The following is an 18,142-nucleotide window of genomic DNA, read 5'->3' as shown; positions in this document are numbered from 1 at the left end:
AAACATCAATACTAAGGCTGAGTCACTTTCTGTGTTACTAGGCAGAATGTTTGTTTTCGGTGGGCTCCACGTTTTGCTAGTCTTTGCCCGCAAATCAACACCTGAGTTGAGATTGAACGTCAGTTGCTTAACTGACTGAGCCAGCCAGGCAGCCCCATTTGTTTTTTTTTTTTTTTTTTTAAGATTTTATTTATTTATTTGACACACAGAGAGAGATCACAAGTAAGCAGAGAGGCAGGCAGAGAGAGAGAGGGAAGCAGGCTCCCCGCTGAGCAGAGAACCCGATGGAGGACTTGATCTCAGGACCCTGAGATCATGACTTGAGCTGAAGGCAGAGCCACCCAGGTGCCCTGGTTTTTTTTTAAAGATTTTGTATTTATTTGATAAAGAGTGTGTGAAAATAAAAACGGGTAGAGGAAGAGGAAGAAAGAATCTTAGACTGAGTCAGATGCTTAACCGACTGAGCCACCCAGGCACCCTCAGAATATAAGAAATCGCTAAAGAAGAAAAGAAACTTGGGCATATTTGCTTAGGTAATACAGTGAGTTTTATTCAAATAGGAATTTTAAGTGATTAGGGCCTTTTTGGTTGAGTTTTTTGCAAGTCATGTATGGAGTTTTGGAAGTACTTTTTATATTAGAATTAAATGATGATGGATTAAAATTTGGCATTTCAGTATGTTTAAACATTAATTCTAATAATGGAAAAGGACATGGAGATAAATTTGTACATATTCGAACATTGTATATAAGGATAAGAGAGTATTGGACAAGTGTCATGTAGCCCAGAGCAAGCCAACCTCTGACGGATGCATCTGTTGTCAGGTTCAAAGAGAAAGAAAGGAACTGAAATTAGAACGTGAACGCAACCTGCAAGAACTTCAGGACTCTATCCGGAGAGCCAAAGAGGATTGTGTGCATCAAGTTGAACTCGAGAGGTTGAAGATGAGACAGCTCGAAGAGGACAAACTCCGACTGCAGCAGCAGGTGGGAGCAGTGCTCAGAGCTTAGCTGTAGTCGTTGAAAAGTTAGAAAGATACACAGTCAATCCGACTGTTGATCATATTGATTGCGGCGGGATTCAGATATACTTTAAGTCAGAGCTTGTCTTCCTAAATCAAAGCAAAAGATGACACTGGGATAATGTTCCTTCCTTTACCATTGTTGACATGAGAAGGAACTAAGTTTCACTCCAGATTGTTATTTCTGGTAAATTTCGTGGGGGCCAGTACATTGTTCATGTGCCCCTGGACCTGGTTCAGTTGCGAGCCAGGCTTGGGGAACAAACGGTCTGTGCTCTGTCACCTTACATTCCCCTGCCTGCCTCTCCCACTCCCCTCTGTGGCCCTGTCGCTGCAGCCAGGTGTCAGCCCAGGTGCTGCGAAGCCACCTCTCCTCTGACTCCTGTCCTCTGACTCACACTTCCTCGTGGCTTCCTCGCTGTTGTCCTGGTGTTGGTATGTTGTCTTCCCTCACCATGCGCACCATTGGTCTCTTGGTCTGCCTCTGCTTTGCTGGCCACCCCTCCAGATCCTCCGTGGGCTTCTTTTCCCTTATTCTAGCCAGTCAGTGTTGGATGTCCTCCTGGCCCAGGCTTCAGTTGGTACTGAACAGTCTTATTCGTGCCTGTGGCTTCAGAGACACTGTGCACCGTGGGGACTTTCACATTTATGTACCAGCCCTTTGCTTTGCGTTCCAGAACCATATATCTAATCGCTCTTTGGCCTCTGTACTTGGATCTCTTAAAAGCGTGGGAAACCCACCCTCACGCCCCTGTCCATACACTGCAGTCACGGACTCCTCTGCTCTGGTCTTCCTTTTGCAGCTAGTGTGATAATTTTGAAACTTGGGAAGCCTGACCTCCTCCACCGACATCCTCCAGTGTCATCTTCCTGCTCTAGGATAAAGATCAGAGTGATAAGCTTGCCCTACAAACCTCTGCATCCCTGGGGACCCAGCCTACCTCTCTCACCACTTCTCCCAGTCCTTTACTTCTGCTGGAGGCTCTCCAGCCACACTGGGTGTCCTTCGGTCTTCAGGCCGATTGTGCTTGCCTTCCGCAGAGCATCTCGGTGTCTGCTACTTCTCTTAGCCTTGTGAGCTACACTCCTCCTTGGGTTTATAGCGCACTTCCCTAGAGCCATCTTCCCTGATCCTTATTCTCTAAGTCTCGGTCGAGTTTTTATTAGATGTTAGAGCAGTTTGTTTTTATTTTCATTAGCATGATAGTTTGATCAGGGTCAAATGATTAGCTCCATAAAATTCTTTAGGTTTGTATCTGTATGCCTGGAGTCCAGCCAGTCTTCAGAACATAATAGGGGCTTAATGTTTGCTGAAAAAAAAAAAAGCAGGATCAAGCTGTTAAAAATTCAGCTTCTCTTTCTTCAGAAATTTCAGCATAGGTTAAATATGCACAGTGAATGCCTCCAGACTTCTTCGGTAAATTCTGGCATAAAGAATAGTTTCCATAGCTGTTCAGGGCCAATTAAAGTCCCATTGTTTAGGCAATTGTAAATACAAATGTGATTGTTATAGAGGCCTCACTTAAAATATAAAAGATGGAGTTAGGTAAGTGGGCAGTTGTGACTAGGATTCACGGGTAGTGCCTCTCCCACTTTGCAGGAAGATCGAGGCTTCTAATGTGTCTTAGACTCATCAGGGGATCTTTTTAAAAAAACCGTTCCTATCTTGTCCCAGACAGACGTAATTAGCTCACATCTTTGTGGGAAGAACCTTTCTGGCACAAACTGGTATTTTGGAAAAATTACCCCAAGCACTCCCCTAAAACATAGTCTGAGACCTGGGGAAAATCTAGCGGGGAGGTGGGGAGGGAGCTGTGGGGCAGCACACGTGTCTGGGAGCTGAAAGTGCTCAGCCCTTGCCTGGGAACATTTCACAATTCATATAAAAGAAAACATGCTAGGCCCTGATTCAGAACCAGGTTCCATATACTCAACACACGGTTCTAACGAAACAGGTAGAAAGGACAAAAAGACACCCTGTCAGTGAAAGGTGGTCAAGTGTCTGTGCCTGTATAGAAAAGCAAGTCGCACAACTCCGTCTGTGTTTAGGGACCACTTAGCACTAGAGAAAGAGGCCCTTATGCCTCATAGCTTACTTTTGTACCACCTGATTGGAGCCACAGTAATTGATGAGTTCTCTGAATGCTGGAAAAAATAACAAATATCAAGTCTGTTAGCTTTTGTTTAAAACAGAAATAGGTGTGATGGAGATGCTTGAGAAAGGTTCTGATTCAAGTTTAAAAATGAAAGTTCAGATATGCAGAGGTAAACTTCAGTCATATGAAGAATTTTCAGGTAACAGAATACCTTAATACCTAGATGCTAGATAAATCCTAATTAGAACGATTTGTATTGACTGGCATGAAATAAGAATTTGTTATTGATAATTGAATTTCCATTTCTGTCAGTTTTCTCCGTATTTCAAATTCAGTTAAGTCTTATGTCTTAGTGAGAAGATAAATGGGTTTATCTAATAATTGATAGTCATAGTGTGACATAGTTTTGGAAGGCATCTTTAGCAGTGCTTATTTTCATTTCATTAAAAAAAAAACCCAGATCAAATCAAAAAGAACATTTTAATATCCTGTTTTTTTAGGGGGGGTGGGGGTTGGTAGTTCTGAAACTCGTCAGAGGGGAGTTATATATAGATTTGAGTCCAGGTGGTCTTGCTTTTTTTTTTTTTTAACTTTTTTTTAAAGGTTTTATTTATTTATTTGACAGAGAGAGAGATCACAAGTAGGCAGAGAGGCAGGCAGAGAAAGAGAGAGAAGCAGGCTCCCTGCCAGGCAGAGAGCCCGATGTGGGGCTCGACCCCAGGACCCTGGGATCATGACCTGAGCTGAAGGCAGAGGCTTAACCCACTGAGCACCCCATGGTCTTGCTTTTTTAATTTAACAGAGTATTTGCCTGCTCTCCTCAGAGCATTATTCTAGGGGATGAAGACATTCGACACTACTTAGGTCTCTGCTACTTCCCGGCCCACAAAAATGAAGGGATTGGGGCAAATCATCTTGAAATGACTAAAGTTGTAATAGTATTTGAATTACGAAGTTCTTTTAACTTCAAATAATAAGTAAAATAAATGCCACACTAAAAGTTTATGTTTTCATCCATAATTAGCTAGTATATATATATAATGCACAATATGTTCTTATATGTGCCCTCCTAGTAGTATTGGTGTTCTTGTAAAGTGAATTTCATTTGCCATCTAAAATTTACCAAAAATGTTCTGGTGATACTGGTTTTATAACAAATTTCATACTCTCAAAAAGCTTTTATATGTTGTTAATTTGCCTTATTATAGTTTAGGGATTTCCTGAATTTTCTGCTATAAACATGTTTTAGCATAAGGGAAAAATGACCCTGTTGAATTTGGTAGTATTGAACTTAGCATACTGGTATTTTTTAATGGCTGTACTTTTTCCTTTGTTAAATACAGCTTAATGATGCTGAAAATAAGTATAAGATTTTGGAAAAAGAGTTTCTTCAGTTCAAGGATCAGCAAAGCAACAAACCAGAAATTCGTCTACAGTCTGAAATAAATCTTCTCACCTTGGAAAAGGTACCCATGTCAGATCATGGCAATTATATTCTAATAATTTATAAAGTCAGTAAGTATTATTTGAATATAAAATATAATAATATATCACTGTAGTGTTCTGATGTCAACTAAGAACAGAATTCTAGAGCTGTGACATTGTCAGTACCTGAATTTCTTGGCTTTTCTCAGTTTTCTCAGTTCTAGCTTGTACTGATCTGAATTGTTTGTTGCAAACAACAGAAGTGACTAATGGTAGGAATAAAGGAATCTCCGAAACTTTGAGGAAGGCTACAGAACAGGTTTCAGAGTAGGAACAAGAACCAGGGGAGCACAGCATGGCCTGTCGCAAAACTCTCCGCTCTTGCTACTTTTGGTGCCATCATGGCCCTGTCCCTAGATTTCTGTATCCCCCAGTTCTGGTGCCAGTCTTGCTGTTGGGAATGCTCTCTGTGTATTACTCTCCGACAGGAGGATTCATTTCGAGCCCACACTCCTCTAGGATGATGTCCTCCTCGAGGGGGGACGTCCATCCTCTTCTGTTTCCTGTGGTTGGAATCCAGGTCCTCCCTCTATTTATATAGAGGGAACAGGAAGTATATTCTGGTTCTAGGCATTAAAAAATTTGTAAGGTCCAACAGCCAATTTAAGTTTGACAGTATAGGCTCTTGCATTTTATCATTAGATGTTCTCTGGGCATTATTAAAAAGATACAGCCTACATAAGAAAATGGCACAGGTTATAAAGAAGAAAATAATCTGTGGAAGTTAAAAGCTACTAGGGGGCAGGATGGAAGTTGGGAAGTTGCCAGGGTAGTCCCTGGGCTTTTCATATTTTCTCAGGTAGTAGGTGTACTTTATAGTTTCCTCTCCCAACAGCCAGGCCTTCTCTCAGCTTGCCCTGGACTATCCCCACTGGGGCTCTAGCTCACGGACAACCCCTGTGTCTAGGTTCTGGGTAGGAAAAACTACTACTCCTGCTCCTTCCTTCTGTAGTCCCTCCTACTTGGGAGAGGTGGGACTGGCTGCTGCAGCTCATCATGGGGTGGGGGGGTAGGGGATGGGGCGGGGGCTCATCCCTTCTCGCATTTCTGCTTTTCACCTGTCTCACCAGTTGCCTGTATTAAGATAATCTCTTTGGAAGACCTAGAGTGGTTTCTGGTTTCCTGGCAGGATCCTGATGGACAGAACTGATTTTTCATTATCCAGCAAAGATGTACGCTGACACTGTGTAAATCCTGTTCTGAATGATTAAAAAACATTCAGGATAGAGTTACTTAAACGGCAAGTCATACAGAGAGGCAGGGAACTTAGCCTAGGTGGTCATAACAGTGGAAAGGAAGATGATGGCTCCTACTGTCTGACTTTGTCTTACTAAAAGCTGTGAATGTAAAGGGGAGACAAAGCTACTTCTAGTGAAATTTGCACATGAAGTGTGGAACCTAAAGGACATATGACCTCTTAATGGGTGAATGTGTAGGGAAGGATATTCCAGGAAAGAGGTATGCAAGCAAAGGAGCAAGGTTAGAAAGTCTGTTAGTATTTTGGTAATAGCTTTATTAGAACCTAATCATTACTGTCGTATTTTCAAAATAAAAATAGGACTGCTAAGAGAACGCTGGGAATTTTAATTTTTGGTTCTATGGCAGGGGAAGACCTTAGATAGTAAGTTAAAGAATTTGTATTTCATCTGGTAAGGAAAGTCAGAGATGACAATCAGGTTTATCAGGTTGGCTTCATGGATGTTAATAGAAGTGAAGAATTTTCAGGAAGATCTTTGAGGAGGTGGAAGTTGTAGAGAATTATGGTTCTAGACATACTACGTTTGAGATGCTAGCAGAAGAAGGGAAGTGGAACAGTGGATGGAGTGGTTAAAGAATGGGGAGTATAGTAGGAAGAGAGAAAAGAACTAGACTTACAGATTGGGGAGTCAGTGGCATCAAGTAAACACCATAATGCAGATGCAGTGGGCTCAGGCATGCTGAGGAAGGACCCCTGAACACTTCTGGGACGTGCAGCCTCAGGGACAGAAGGTGAGGGAGAAGGAGGCTAAAAAGATTGAGAGGAGTAATAAAAACAGTCCAGTGCGGTGCCAGGAGAGGAGGACTTTTGAGAATCAGTAGTAGAGGACTTTTGAGAATCATCCCTCATGAAGGGCAAGTCAAGCATGGTGAATGAAGGCCATGGGTTTGACAGGTAAGAAATCACTAACTTTGGAGAAGCCAGATTGGTGGGGCTTATTGAAAAGTTGGGCACAGGAAAAAACAATCTAAACCAAGGGCTTCACAATGGTGAAAAAAATCTTACATGGCAGAAGGAAAATCTACACATATTTTTAGATTGAGGATAAGCAATTAAAAACAAATTCAGCTTTTACAGAGTAGGGGAGTAGTGGACCATGAAAGAGTTTCTCTTGGGAAATAGAGCCACTGTTTAAGAGGCAGAAAAAGAGAATACATAGAAAAGTTGGAGACAAGTTTTTTAGTAGAAGTGGACATTAATTAAACAGTTTTTGCTGCTGTTTCCAAACTCAGTAAATGTTTTCATGGCCTGTCCACGTCGGTGTGCTGTATTCCTTTTCTTACCCAGCGTGAGTTTGACTGCTCAGCCTGGTTGATGCTGCTTCTTACATATCAGGACACTCTTTGCAATTTTCCACTGGATTTGGTGGCCTGTTCATTTGTCTGTCAGTGAATTTGACTGCAGCTAGACCTCCTTAACCCCTCTTGATAAACCAAGTGTTCAGCTACTTCCATGTTGACCACTCTGAATTCTGTGGTACCTGCCAAGGACAAGTGACATGCATGGCTTCTCAGTCCTTCTCACAGGCCCTGTTACGTAGGTGTCAGGATTTTCATTTTTCCCTTTAGACACTATCTATCTCAAAATTAGAACAGAAGCACTATCTTTTCCAAATATAAACCTGACATTTTCCACCTTAGAAACACATTTAAGTGATTTTCAGAATCTCTTTTTCCAACTGTACTTATAGCGAAAGGGTAAAAATCACTCAACATACAAGTGTAAACCGTGTTACACTAAGTTAAGAGCAAGAGGGAAGAAATTACTAGTTCACCTGCCAGAGCACCAGACCTAACAAATTCACCCAGCATATATAAGTGTTCAGTAAAACAAGCCTTCTCTGCTCTTGTGAAAATTCTTGGTAAATTTTTTTTGGAGCCAGAAGAGGGCAGAATCCTATTTGTTATTTCTACATAATTACAAAGACCTAAAAGCACAAAAAGGAAGGCATAAGTGAAAAAGTATCTAGTTCTCCATATAATTTTCTGGTTATGTCTGACTGAGAGCTTTTTATTTCTGATTGCCCGTTCTCTTCAGTGTAAAAGAAGTATTTCTATTTTCATGAAATGGTGTAACATTAAGTTAAGATACAGTTTTACCAAATACAATCCTGATTCCTTTTGTTATGTAAGAAGTCAGTTTATGATTTGCTTTTTGGTAGGAGTCTCCTCAATGGCTTAAAAATAATCCAGTTTTTAAATAAAATATGGAAAACAATTTAGTAGGGCAAACTGAAGTTAAAAATAAATGCTAAAAATTTTTTTTAAAGATTTTTATTTATTTATTTATTTGACAGACAGATCACAAGTAGGCAGAGAGGCAGGCAGAGAGAGAGAGGGAGAAGCAGGCTCCCCGCTGAGCAGAGAGCCTGATGTGGGGCTCGATTCCAGGATCCTGGGATCATGACCCAAGCCGAAGGCAGAGGCTTAACCCACTGAGCCATCCAGGCACCCCAATGCTGAAATTTTCTTAAGATTATTTGGTAGCTACTGCCTGTCTACTCGTGTCTTAAGGTAGAGGGAAACATGAAGGGAAAAAACACATTATCCTTTGGGACCTCACTTTGAAAGAGTTCGTAAAGAAATTAGGGAGATGACTCAGCCTTAAGTGATTGTGTGTAATCAACTACCAGGGAATGTGATAGAAACTCTTGGCAATTTAGAAACAGTTTTAAGACAGCTTCAAGTTTTAAGTTAGAGTAGAAAAGTAACCGGCTCAGGAAGTTAGTGGGGCAGGGGAGGTGATGTATAGGACATGGACCAGAGGGCAGGAGGAGAGGGTCTTCTGTTGAGGAAAACCCAGGAGATAGGTTCAGCAAGAGGACAGAGGTGCAATTCTGGAACACCGTGAAACCTAGACAGAGGAGAACAGGCTTCAGACTATAGGCAAGTTGCAGTGATGGTCGATTCTTCTTAGCAGAGAGGACAGTGGGGCATGTAGATAGAAAAGATTCAGGCTAAAGAAACCAGAGAAGAGGAAAAGAACTTGGGCTAAGGAAATGGCAGTAGGAAAGTAGAAGAATAAAACCACCAAGGTTTTCCAGGAAGAAATCTAAATCGTTGGTCTGTGACAGACTCAAACGAGGGAGTAGAGCAGCAGTGATGAAGGCAGTGCCCTCTGTCTTGTAGGGGATGCGAGCTGTGGGCAGAGAGACAGGCAGATGGGAGCAGCCATGAGCACGGCTCTGTGCTTACTGCCATGCTAGCCTCTCAGCCGACTCCAGGTCCTGAAGTGAGCTTGCACACCAGAGGTCTGTAACTGGGCTCAGGATCTACGTGTACGGGCTAGCTCAAGCCTCCCGTCTACTCACAGTGAGACGTCTTAGCTTGAGGTCTGTGAGTGTCCTGGAAGTAGATCAGATCTTCACTCGGGTGCATGTTTCTGGGATTTGGGTTGGTACGTTTTCTTTAGAATCACAGAGGCTCCTATATTCTTAAAATAAAGGTAGGAATAATTGATTGGGCCAAAGGAATGAACTCAGAAAAGTGAGGTTTCAACCTGAAATTTGATAACTATAATTTTTTATTTAAGCATGAATAGCTACTCAAATGGGAATTATTTTGAGACTCATGGCAAAACTGATAAAACCTTATCCCGCTTTTTCTGTTGAGTCAATCCCCTGGGTTTATGTGACCCCTCTGGTTTCACTCCAGTCCTGACTCTCCTCCTTGGTCCCATCCAGACTACTACACCTTCTCCATGACCCATGGACATGATTAATACTTTTAAAATTCATAATTAAATACTACCCTTTAAAAAAAAAAAAGACCCTTTTATCTCAGAGCCATAAAAAGATTTTTGCTATTCCACTGACTGACACCCTATTGTTAAATTACCAAGTAATATGGATAAATCTGGAGGGCATAAGTAGAAGAGATCATCTTTGATAATCTCACAGTATTATTCAACTTAGGACATGTAAGTCTAGTTGTGAAATGTCAACACCTTTAAATCCAAGCACCAGGGATTTGTAAAGCCGAAAAAACCTTGACTCCATGAAGTCATATATTACTGCAGAGAATGTTCTGGTCTTTTGTGAAGGGAATTTGGCAATCAGCTTTTCCTTACATGAAGATAAAACAAAAGTTTTCTGGAGTTTGAATTTTGGGAGAGTGCCTTTGGGTTTGTTTTCCTGCAAAACACAAGGAGCTGTGTGTATGGGAAAAACTAGACTTGATATAAAAAAACTTAGACCCGTTTAGAGTCACAGTATTTTACTGTAATTCAGGCATATTATTACATTATCACTTAAATAGTAAAACTGTCTGTTGGCTTCATGAATTTGTTTGGTACTTGGTTTGAAACACTGAGAGAGTACATTCCAGAACTTAGCCAAGTTGGCTTGAGTTCATGCACAACAGATTGCCTGCTGCAAGTATAAATAACCATTTTTTTAATGGAATCACTTTCATGTTTTTCTTTATATATTTGAGGGAAAACAGAAAATAAGAGTTAGATGAGTATTAGTAGGAGCATTATTTTTCCTACTCTTGGGTTTATTTTAACATTCTTAAAATATTTTTCACTTTGTACTCTCGCATCGTAAACTTCTCTGATAAAACATTTCACTGTTTTCGACATTTTCTGATTTTTGCCGAAATATAAAAGTATCTCTACTAGCTTTTTTTGTTTTAAGACCAAGTTCCATGTCATGAGAGGCCTCCAAAAGGAGTAAGTTGGTTTCTCAGATTGAGAGTGCCAGCTGAATTGGAATGCTAACAGTAAGCACTGCTTTTTGTAAAAAATGAATGTGTTTTGCACTCTCTACACGTTTTAATACATTTATAGTAACTGTCTGGAGGTTAAGACTGATTCAGTTCCTTTTAGTATAGGCTGTTAGGCAGTAAAAATACGACTATATTTTAAACAAGAAAATGTTCATGTGCCATAATATTTATAGTAAATTATATAACAGTTTTAGATGATGTCGTATGTTACACTGTATAAACTCTTTTCTTAAGCCAGACTCTTTGTATATATTATCTTTCAGTGATTGTACACAGTGGTATAGTGTTTCACTTGATACGATTTTAATCACTGTCAGGTTGAACTTGAAAGGAAGTTGGAATCTGCAACTAAGTCTAAACTGCATTACAAGCAGCAGTGGGGACGAGCTTTGAAAGAACTTGCCAGACTTAAACAGGTATGTAGTTGATAGCTGGTGATGGATTGGTCGTTTTATGTCTTTTTCCCCTTGATTCTTTACAAGTATGCGTATTTGGCAATATCTCTTATGTTCGGATGTGTTCATTTCAGTTGTCAGGGCTATTTCTGACATTAGGAGGTTAGGGGCTTTTTTAAAGAGCTTTTTCTTAATTAAAAAAAAAAAACTTTTAGGGTTTTTTGTTTTGTTTTGTTTTAAGTAATAGCCAGCTATCCTCCCTGGAAGAAAGTGGGAATAATTTATTTTACTTTCACTTCTAAAATGGCCATTTTTTTTTTCTCTTAGTAGAAATTCCTTCCACTGAAAGTATCTTTCAGAAGAGAACTTTAAGAATAACTTTAAAAATTTAACATGTCCTGCAACTGAACAGCTTATTTTAAATGTTATTCCTAGAATTCATAGTCATTTATATTCAGTGAAGAAAAGGAATCAGAGACAATTTTTTGCGTAATTTTACAAGAATTTAAAAGGTGATAGTGGTTTCCTGAATTCTTATTAGGTTACCTTCCCCCTCCCCTTTGGTAACAAATGCCGTAAGCCTCAGGAGAAATTAATCTCATTTTGGGGTGTAATTTCCTCAGATGATGAAGGTCAGGTAAAATATGAGCAAGTTTTTTGGAATTCAACCTACTTGACCTGACACTTCTAAGGATCAATAATGGTTAGCTTTATTCTAACTTCTGCCTTTTCTTTAACAGTCAGTTTTATTCTGAAGGAAAATTGGCACTTGTGCCTTTCAAATTTGTATTCTTTTTAATCTGTCTCCATGACCATTAAATGCTATTAAACAAATTCATGGTATCGTACCCATCACTTCCTGCCCTCAAAGAGAATTATGTCCAAGACCGTAGAAGAATTAATAGTACAGTTTGCCTTAACGTAGCTCCTAGAAGAGTTGAGATTGTACAGAATGACTATGAAAGTTCGCAGGACTAAAGATAGATGAGTGTAACTGGGGGCCTCCTGTATTCAAGGTACTGCCCTAGATTGATTGATGTAGGTAAAACTTAAGTCTTTCCCTCAGGGAGCTTGCAATTTGCTAGTAGGGAAGAAAATTACAAGTATAACATATATATTTAAGAGCCCTGAGAAGAACCATCCAGAGTAGTCAGGAGGGGAAGTACATCTGTTTTACAGCACTTAAGAAGGGGCTTATGGAAGGGGAGGTATGTGAGATACAGCTCTGGTGAGTGGGTAGTGATTGAGGAGAGTAGTGAGGGAAATGTTGGAAATAAAAATGCCAAAATGATTATGGCGAACAGGATCAAATTGGAAAGCAGAGGCTGTACTTGAACCCCAAGAGGAGGACCCCTCATAGCAGTCATTTGAGGCTAGAAGGACTGGAACGTCAGTGGGAACATGACATGCAGACTCATGTAAAAAAACAAAAACACACATAGTTTTGGTAGATGCTGTATAGCACCATCTACTTGATTTTTAACGTGGAGTAGAAAGTCAAAGATGATGTCCAAGACTTAAGCCTTACAGTCTGGAAATTTAAGACGAGAAGGAGAAAGGACTTACAACGTTGGGCACTGTAACTCGTGCAGAGGGACATTCAGCGAGCAATCAGAAATGCGGATCCGACGTGGGGAGAATGCCGTGGCTGAAGAACAGAGCAAGGACTCCCTTACAGGGGTGGGAACTGAAGCTGGGGCAGGCAGAACTGAGCATTCTTGGGTTTGCAGTGGACAGATGAGAGCTGATCCTGGAGGCAGCAGCTGGAAAGAGAGTGATCCTGATTTCTAGCCCCTCACTTGTCATTCCATTCTAACCAAGATCCTTCCGGAGCAGGTCATTTTATTTCTGTTTTCCAGAGGAAAGACACTGAGACTTAGAGGTCAAGTCAGGTGCACCTGCTCATAAAGAGACTGAGGACTGGAGTCCAGGCTTTTTTCCCTTTATAATGTCAGTTTTTGTTTTTTTTTTTAAGATTTTATTTATTTCTTGACAGACAGAGATCACAGGTAGGCAGAGAGGCAGGCAGAGAGAGAGAGGAGGAAGCAGGCTCCCTGCCAGGCAGAGAGCCCGATGTGGGGCTCGACCCCAGGACCCTGGGATCATGACCTGAGCTGAAGGCAGAGGCTTTAACCCACTGAGCCACCCCGGGGCCCTAATGTCAGCTTTTTATTCCCTAGAAGCCAAATAGTAAAAGAATTTCAGGAAGAACAAAGGGACCCAGGGAAGGCTTTAGAGATTTCTGACCAAGGACTGAGGTACTGGTCACAGTTTGGCACATCCCAGCCAGGAAAATGTTAGATAGAAGAGCTCTGATGGTGAGAATTCAGGGACTTTGGACAGGAGGAAGCTCAAGGTCCTTAGGTTCCATGCGGTATGAGAAGGAGGAGTCCCAAGGAATTGGGAACAGGAAGTAATGTGTTGAGAGTAGCTATTAGAGGTAACAGGATTCAAATTCTCTCAGAGGCAGCACACAGGGTTGGTTTAGAACATGGCCTGGAGTCCTAAGAGGTGAGCGGAATCTGGGCTCTACTTCTTGATTTTTCACCGTACCAATGAGGAGACTAATCTCTCATCACAAGTTTTTCTGAGAATTGAACGAGTGGCTCATACAGCATTTAATAAAGGCTTGGTTGTAGGATATGCCCACTACCTGGGAACTCTTACAAGGAGATGAGCTCTAAACCTGGAGCATTCTTAGTTTTAGTCATTGGGGACCTAATTGGTTGCTAGGTTTGGGTATTTTGGGAAAAATATTGGAGGGGTTTGTGATTACAGTGTTCTACTCAACAATTTTAGATTTTTAAGTCTCCAAAAGCGGTGGATGTGATTATATAATAATAGAAATAGGCAAGTGGGCAGGTTATAGTTTTGAGTAGTAACAGTACTTTATATTGATATGGTAGCTTTATAGATGTTCTTTAGAAAACTGTGTAGAAGGAAAAAAAAAATCCTGAAGTGCAGATATACCAGGTAGGCTGTAGAACTTCCTAAAGTTTGGGTATGAAGAGATGAGAGTGCACGGAAGCTGTGGCTCTGTCAGCATGTCATTCCCGGGAGCCTGTGGTGCCCCTTGCCCAGGAGTGACTGCTCCCCACTGAGCGGCGCTCTTCCCTGTGGAGTCCCATGTCCAGCTGGGAGCCCTGATCGTTCCCCAGGGTCTTGCCAGGTGGTGAAAAATGCGAATGAAGTGAGCCAAAATAATACAACATTGTTAGAAAAGTACGAAGACAATGGGCTTACCATTGTATTTTGTCCTTCAAAGCTAAGGGGGAAATGTTTTAAAGACAGTGTTTGCAATACCACGATTAGATTTGCAGTCATTTCCAGTCTTAAAACTGTGAGTAGACTGAGAAGACGTGGAAGGACCCTGCCTGTAGCTGAAGGAAAGTTACATAGTGAAGGCTCAGAGACTCCGAGAAGGGCTAAATCCGTAATGAAAAGGTAGAAAAGGGTTAGCTGTTGACTAGGGATGACTTTTGCTTCTTCAAAGCAAATACCCTAAGTACTGAAATGGAATTTCATTGGGATTGTCAGGGAAAGGCTGCCACCCCCTTGCCCCTCCTTCTTATCATAGGCATCCTTGTACACTTTGGCTCTTTCTGGCTCCTCCTATTTAATGCCTTCTTTTCTGGTTACACTTTATCCCTCCATCTTTTCTACCCTCTTGCCTAAAAACCACTGGCAAAGTAATTCTGGCAGTTTATTCCTCCAGAGAAGTTATTGTCACAAAAGTCAGATGCTGGGTGCCTGGGTGGTTCAGTGGTTTGGGGCCTCTGCCTTCGCCTCAGGTCATGATCTCAGGGTCCTGGGATCGAGCCCCGCAACGGGCTTTTTGCTCAGCGGGGAGCCTGCTTCCTCCTCTCTCTGCCTACTTGTGATCTGTGTCTGTCAAATAAATTAAAAAAAAAAAAAAAAAAAAAAAGTCAGACGCTGCTCTGACTTAGTGTCTATGTTAAGACAGAACAGCCCTACATGGCTGGTTTACCTCGGAACTATTTGCTCCAAAAAAAAAAAAAATCTCATTCTTGGAGTGCAGTGATCTTCCTTGCAGACTAATTCTCTTCCTTAGCCCACAAACTTTCTGCTTTGGAAACAACACTGTAAACAAACTTTGAGGTCAGCAGGAATCATTGATGGTCTGCAGACAACTTTCGAGGTTCGGCACTTAGGAAGAAAGGCAAGAGCCAGACTGAACTGTGCTCTGCCACTCACTGTTTTTGCAGGATTAAAATTAATAACTTCAACTAAGCACAATTTGTATGTGTGAAAATACAATTTTTTAGAACTTTTTATTAAGAACACATTTATTGTGTTTGAATATAAAATTGGAATCCTCTCTCTGCTTTTGTTCAGATGATTGTTTGTGCAACTTCTTGTTTAAATTGGATTAGTACCATGTTAATTTTACATTGCCTCTGGTGAATAGCCACGGGGCTCTAATCTCTGCCAGTAATTTGTCACAGCAAAATCCTCTGGAGGGCCATACAAAACATTTGTGTAGTACGGATTAGACGGGGAAAGCCATATCTTAGATTGTTAATAAATGTTAATGACAAAACCCAGCTGGTAAAGCTTGGAAATAAGATCTAATGCTTGGTGCCTTTTGCCAAAACAATGTTTAAACAGATTTCCATTACTCAAAGGTGACCCAGTGTAGTCAATTTGTGAATTAAAAAAATCATACTCCTCTAATGATTTAGGGGGGAAAAAATCTTTTCTATTGCCTCACACCCATAAAAATCTGTGTTTCTAAGCTGCAATTTTGTGTTGCTGTTGTTGGTCTTTGCAAACGGGGGAGACAACAGCTGTAAAATGGAATGTAAAATGGGTCTGAACTTAGAAAACAAGGAAATGAGCCCCAGACATTCTGGATCTGATGTCTTTCCTACAGGGTGTAGCACGTATCTTTAAAGAATTCTGATTGTTAGACAGTTAAGGGGGAATTTAGTTTCTTTTTCCCACAGGTCCACCAAGATACACTCTACAGCTATTTTTAAACTCAAACACTCGAGTTTCGTTGTTCTACAGATACTGAAGGTTGTGGCTTTAACTTTTGTTTTATAAATAATATGTTTACTTAAAAGCATTTCTTGTCACCTTATAAAATAATTGTCTAGGTAGCATGAAAGCCACTACTTTAAAAAAAAAAATCATTAAGAGGTGTGAATTTGGTGCTGGAGAAAATTTAACATTTTCATTATGTCAGCTCCATTAACACTAGGTACGTTTGTTCCCAGGACAGGAAACAGAACGAAGATTTGGGGGTAGGGTGTGGGTTTCTTACCATATTTGTGCCCAGTAGATCTGTTTAAAACTAAGCTCTGATGTATTTAGTTAAAACAACACAGACTTCATTGGCTGACATCAGCACTATCTTGTCCAGCCTCCTGCTTATCCACTCGGGGTAATTAATTTGATTAATTTATAAGTAATTTAGCCAAGGAGGGGATGTAAATCTTTGTTTAAGAAAACAGTTGGAGGTCCAAGTCTTGGTTAAAAACTGTGTCTTGAAACCATCCAGGCCCTCCTACTGACTTGTCAGCTCTGGGTTATTTTCAGAAAACTTGACTTGAGTTCCTTAGTTTCGTTGTAAGTTTTTCCCACAGACTTACATGGTATGTGTGAGTGGGAGAGTCAGTAGTGGCCACTTTTTAGCCGCTGTTTAGTCTAGTGTATGCATGTTTACATCTCCTCTCTGGATTTATAGGCAGCTAAGGCAAAATAAAGATTATACTCATTTGATGGAGGAGCCTTTAACCCAGAGCACCTGGCAACAGAGAGGATTTCTTGCTCTAACCTCTAATTTTTGTGCGTGCATGTGCGATGATTATTAATGCCACAGACCTGAAGAAAAATGCAAGGCATTTAAAGGCTTTTCTTTAGTGTTTTAGAACTAGAATGTTTCCAGTTTCGTAAAATGACAGTTTTGTAGGTAAAGCTCGTATCATATAATTGGCTTTAGTTTTTTTTTTTTTTTTTTCTGCTTGTAACTATGCTTGCTTATTGTAAACAAATGCAAATTTTGCAACACTGCATAACACAGAAGAACGAAATCACCATAATGCAAATTATGCAACACTGCCTAACACAGAAGAAGAATATCCCCTCCTTAGCCAGTGTTAAGAGTTTGGTATATTTTGGTCGAGCTTTCTTGTCCTTTGTTTTTTAACAGTCCAAAGAGGGGACTTAAAGAAAAGATGATGATTCTTAGACACCCCAACTCCAACTTTATATTTTAAGAAACAGCATTGTCAGGGCTTTGGAAGCTCTCCATGTGCCTTCTTTCAACTGTGTCCCCTCCAGAGGGGACCAACTACTTGCCTAAATTTGGTAGCTATTTTTCCTTTGCTTTTCTTTAGTGTGTTTTTAAACGTTATATAGATGGAATCATTTTGTTGTCTACCTTATATGACTTAGAATTGCTTTTAAGATTTAGCTGTAGTTAATTTTTATTGCTTAAAAAATATGAAATATCGCACCATTTATCGAGTCCTTTTTCAGTGATTTTATTTTTTTAACTTAGAATAAGACAACACTGAAAATTTTTGTATGTTCCCGAGTTGTTCTCGTATTTATACCAAAAAGTAGAGTTTCTGGTAATAGGGTTCACTGGTTTCTTCTGCTAAATATGGCCAAATTACTTTCCAAAGTGGTGGTACAACTTTTCAGTTCCCAAGTGTGCTAATTGTTATTCTCCATACCATGTCCAGCCCTTGGCTATTATAACGTGTTAATTTTTTCCAGTTTGGTGAGTCTGAAATAGTATCACTTTGTGGCTTCAATTTTCATATCCCTGATTACTTCTTTGGAGCATTGTTTTCATTTCTTTTTTTTTTTTTTTTAAGATTTTATCTATTTATTTGTCAGAGAGAGAGCGTGAGCGAGAGCGAGCGCAGGCAGAGTCCGAGGGAGAAGCAGGCTCCCCGTGGAGCAAGCAGCCCGATGTGGGACTCGATCCCAGGACCCCAGGACCATGACCTGAGCTGAAGGCAGCTGCTTAACCAACTGAGCCACTCAGGCGTCCCTGTTTTCATTTCTTTATTAACCACTTGTGTGGTATCACCGGGGAATGGCTTTTTAGGTAGAAGTAAGGCAACAAGTAATCCAGATTTTCAAATTACAGCAGTGATAGTTATTTCAAATTAGACTTGTGGTAG

At 40.6% G+C, this 18,142-nt stretch overlaps 1 protein-coding gene across 4 annotated transcripts in view; it reads left to right on the top strand.

Annotated features, from left to right (window-relative positions):
- CEP120 (centrosomal protein 120) overlaps nucleotides 1-18,142 on the top strand; it is an 80,767-nt gene that overhangs the window by 51,072 nt on the left and 11,553 nt on the right. For 3 of the 4 annotated variants that reach the window (XM_044263841.1, XM_044263859.1, XM_044263850.1), the window contains exons 17-19: nucleotides 825-986; nucleotides 4,461-4,583; nucleotides 10,905-11,003. In XM_044263841.1, the coding sequence (XP_044119776.1) occupies nucleotides 825-986; nucleotides 4,461-4,583; nucleotides 10,905-11,003 (384 nt within the window). The remainder of the gene's footprint in view (nucleotides 1-824; nucleotides 987-4,460; nucleotides 4,584-10,904; nucleotides 11,004-18,142) is intronic. The other variant, XM_044263870.1, reaches the window with a different exon arrangement.

The sequence above is a fragment of the Neovison vison genome, chromosome 1 (assembly GCF_020171115.1).
Source record: "Neovison vison isolate M4711 chromosome 1, ASM_NN_V1, whole genome shotgun sequence".
Lineage (NCBI taxonomy): Eukaryota > Metazoa > Chordata > Mammalia > Carnivora > Mustelidae > Neogale > Neogale vison.
This window is presented reverse-complemented; position numbering and strand designations above follow the sequence as displayed.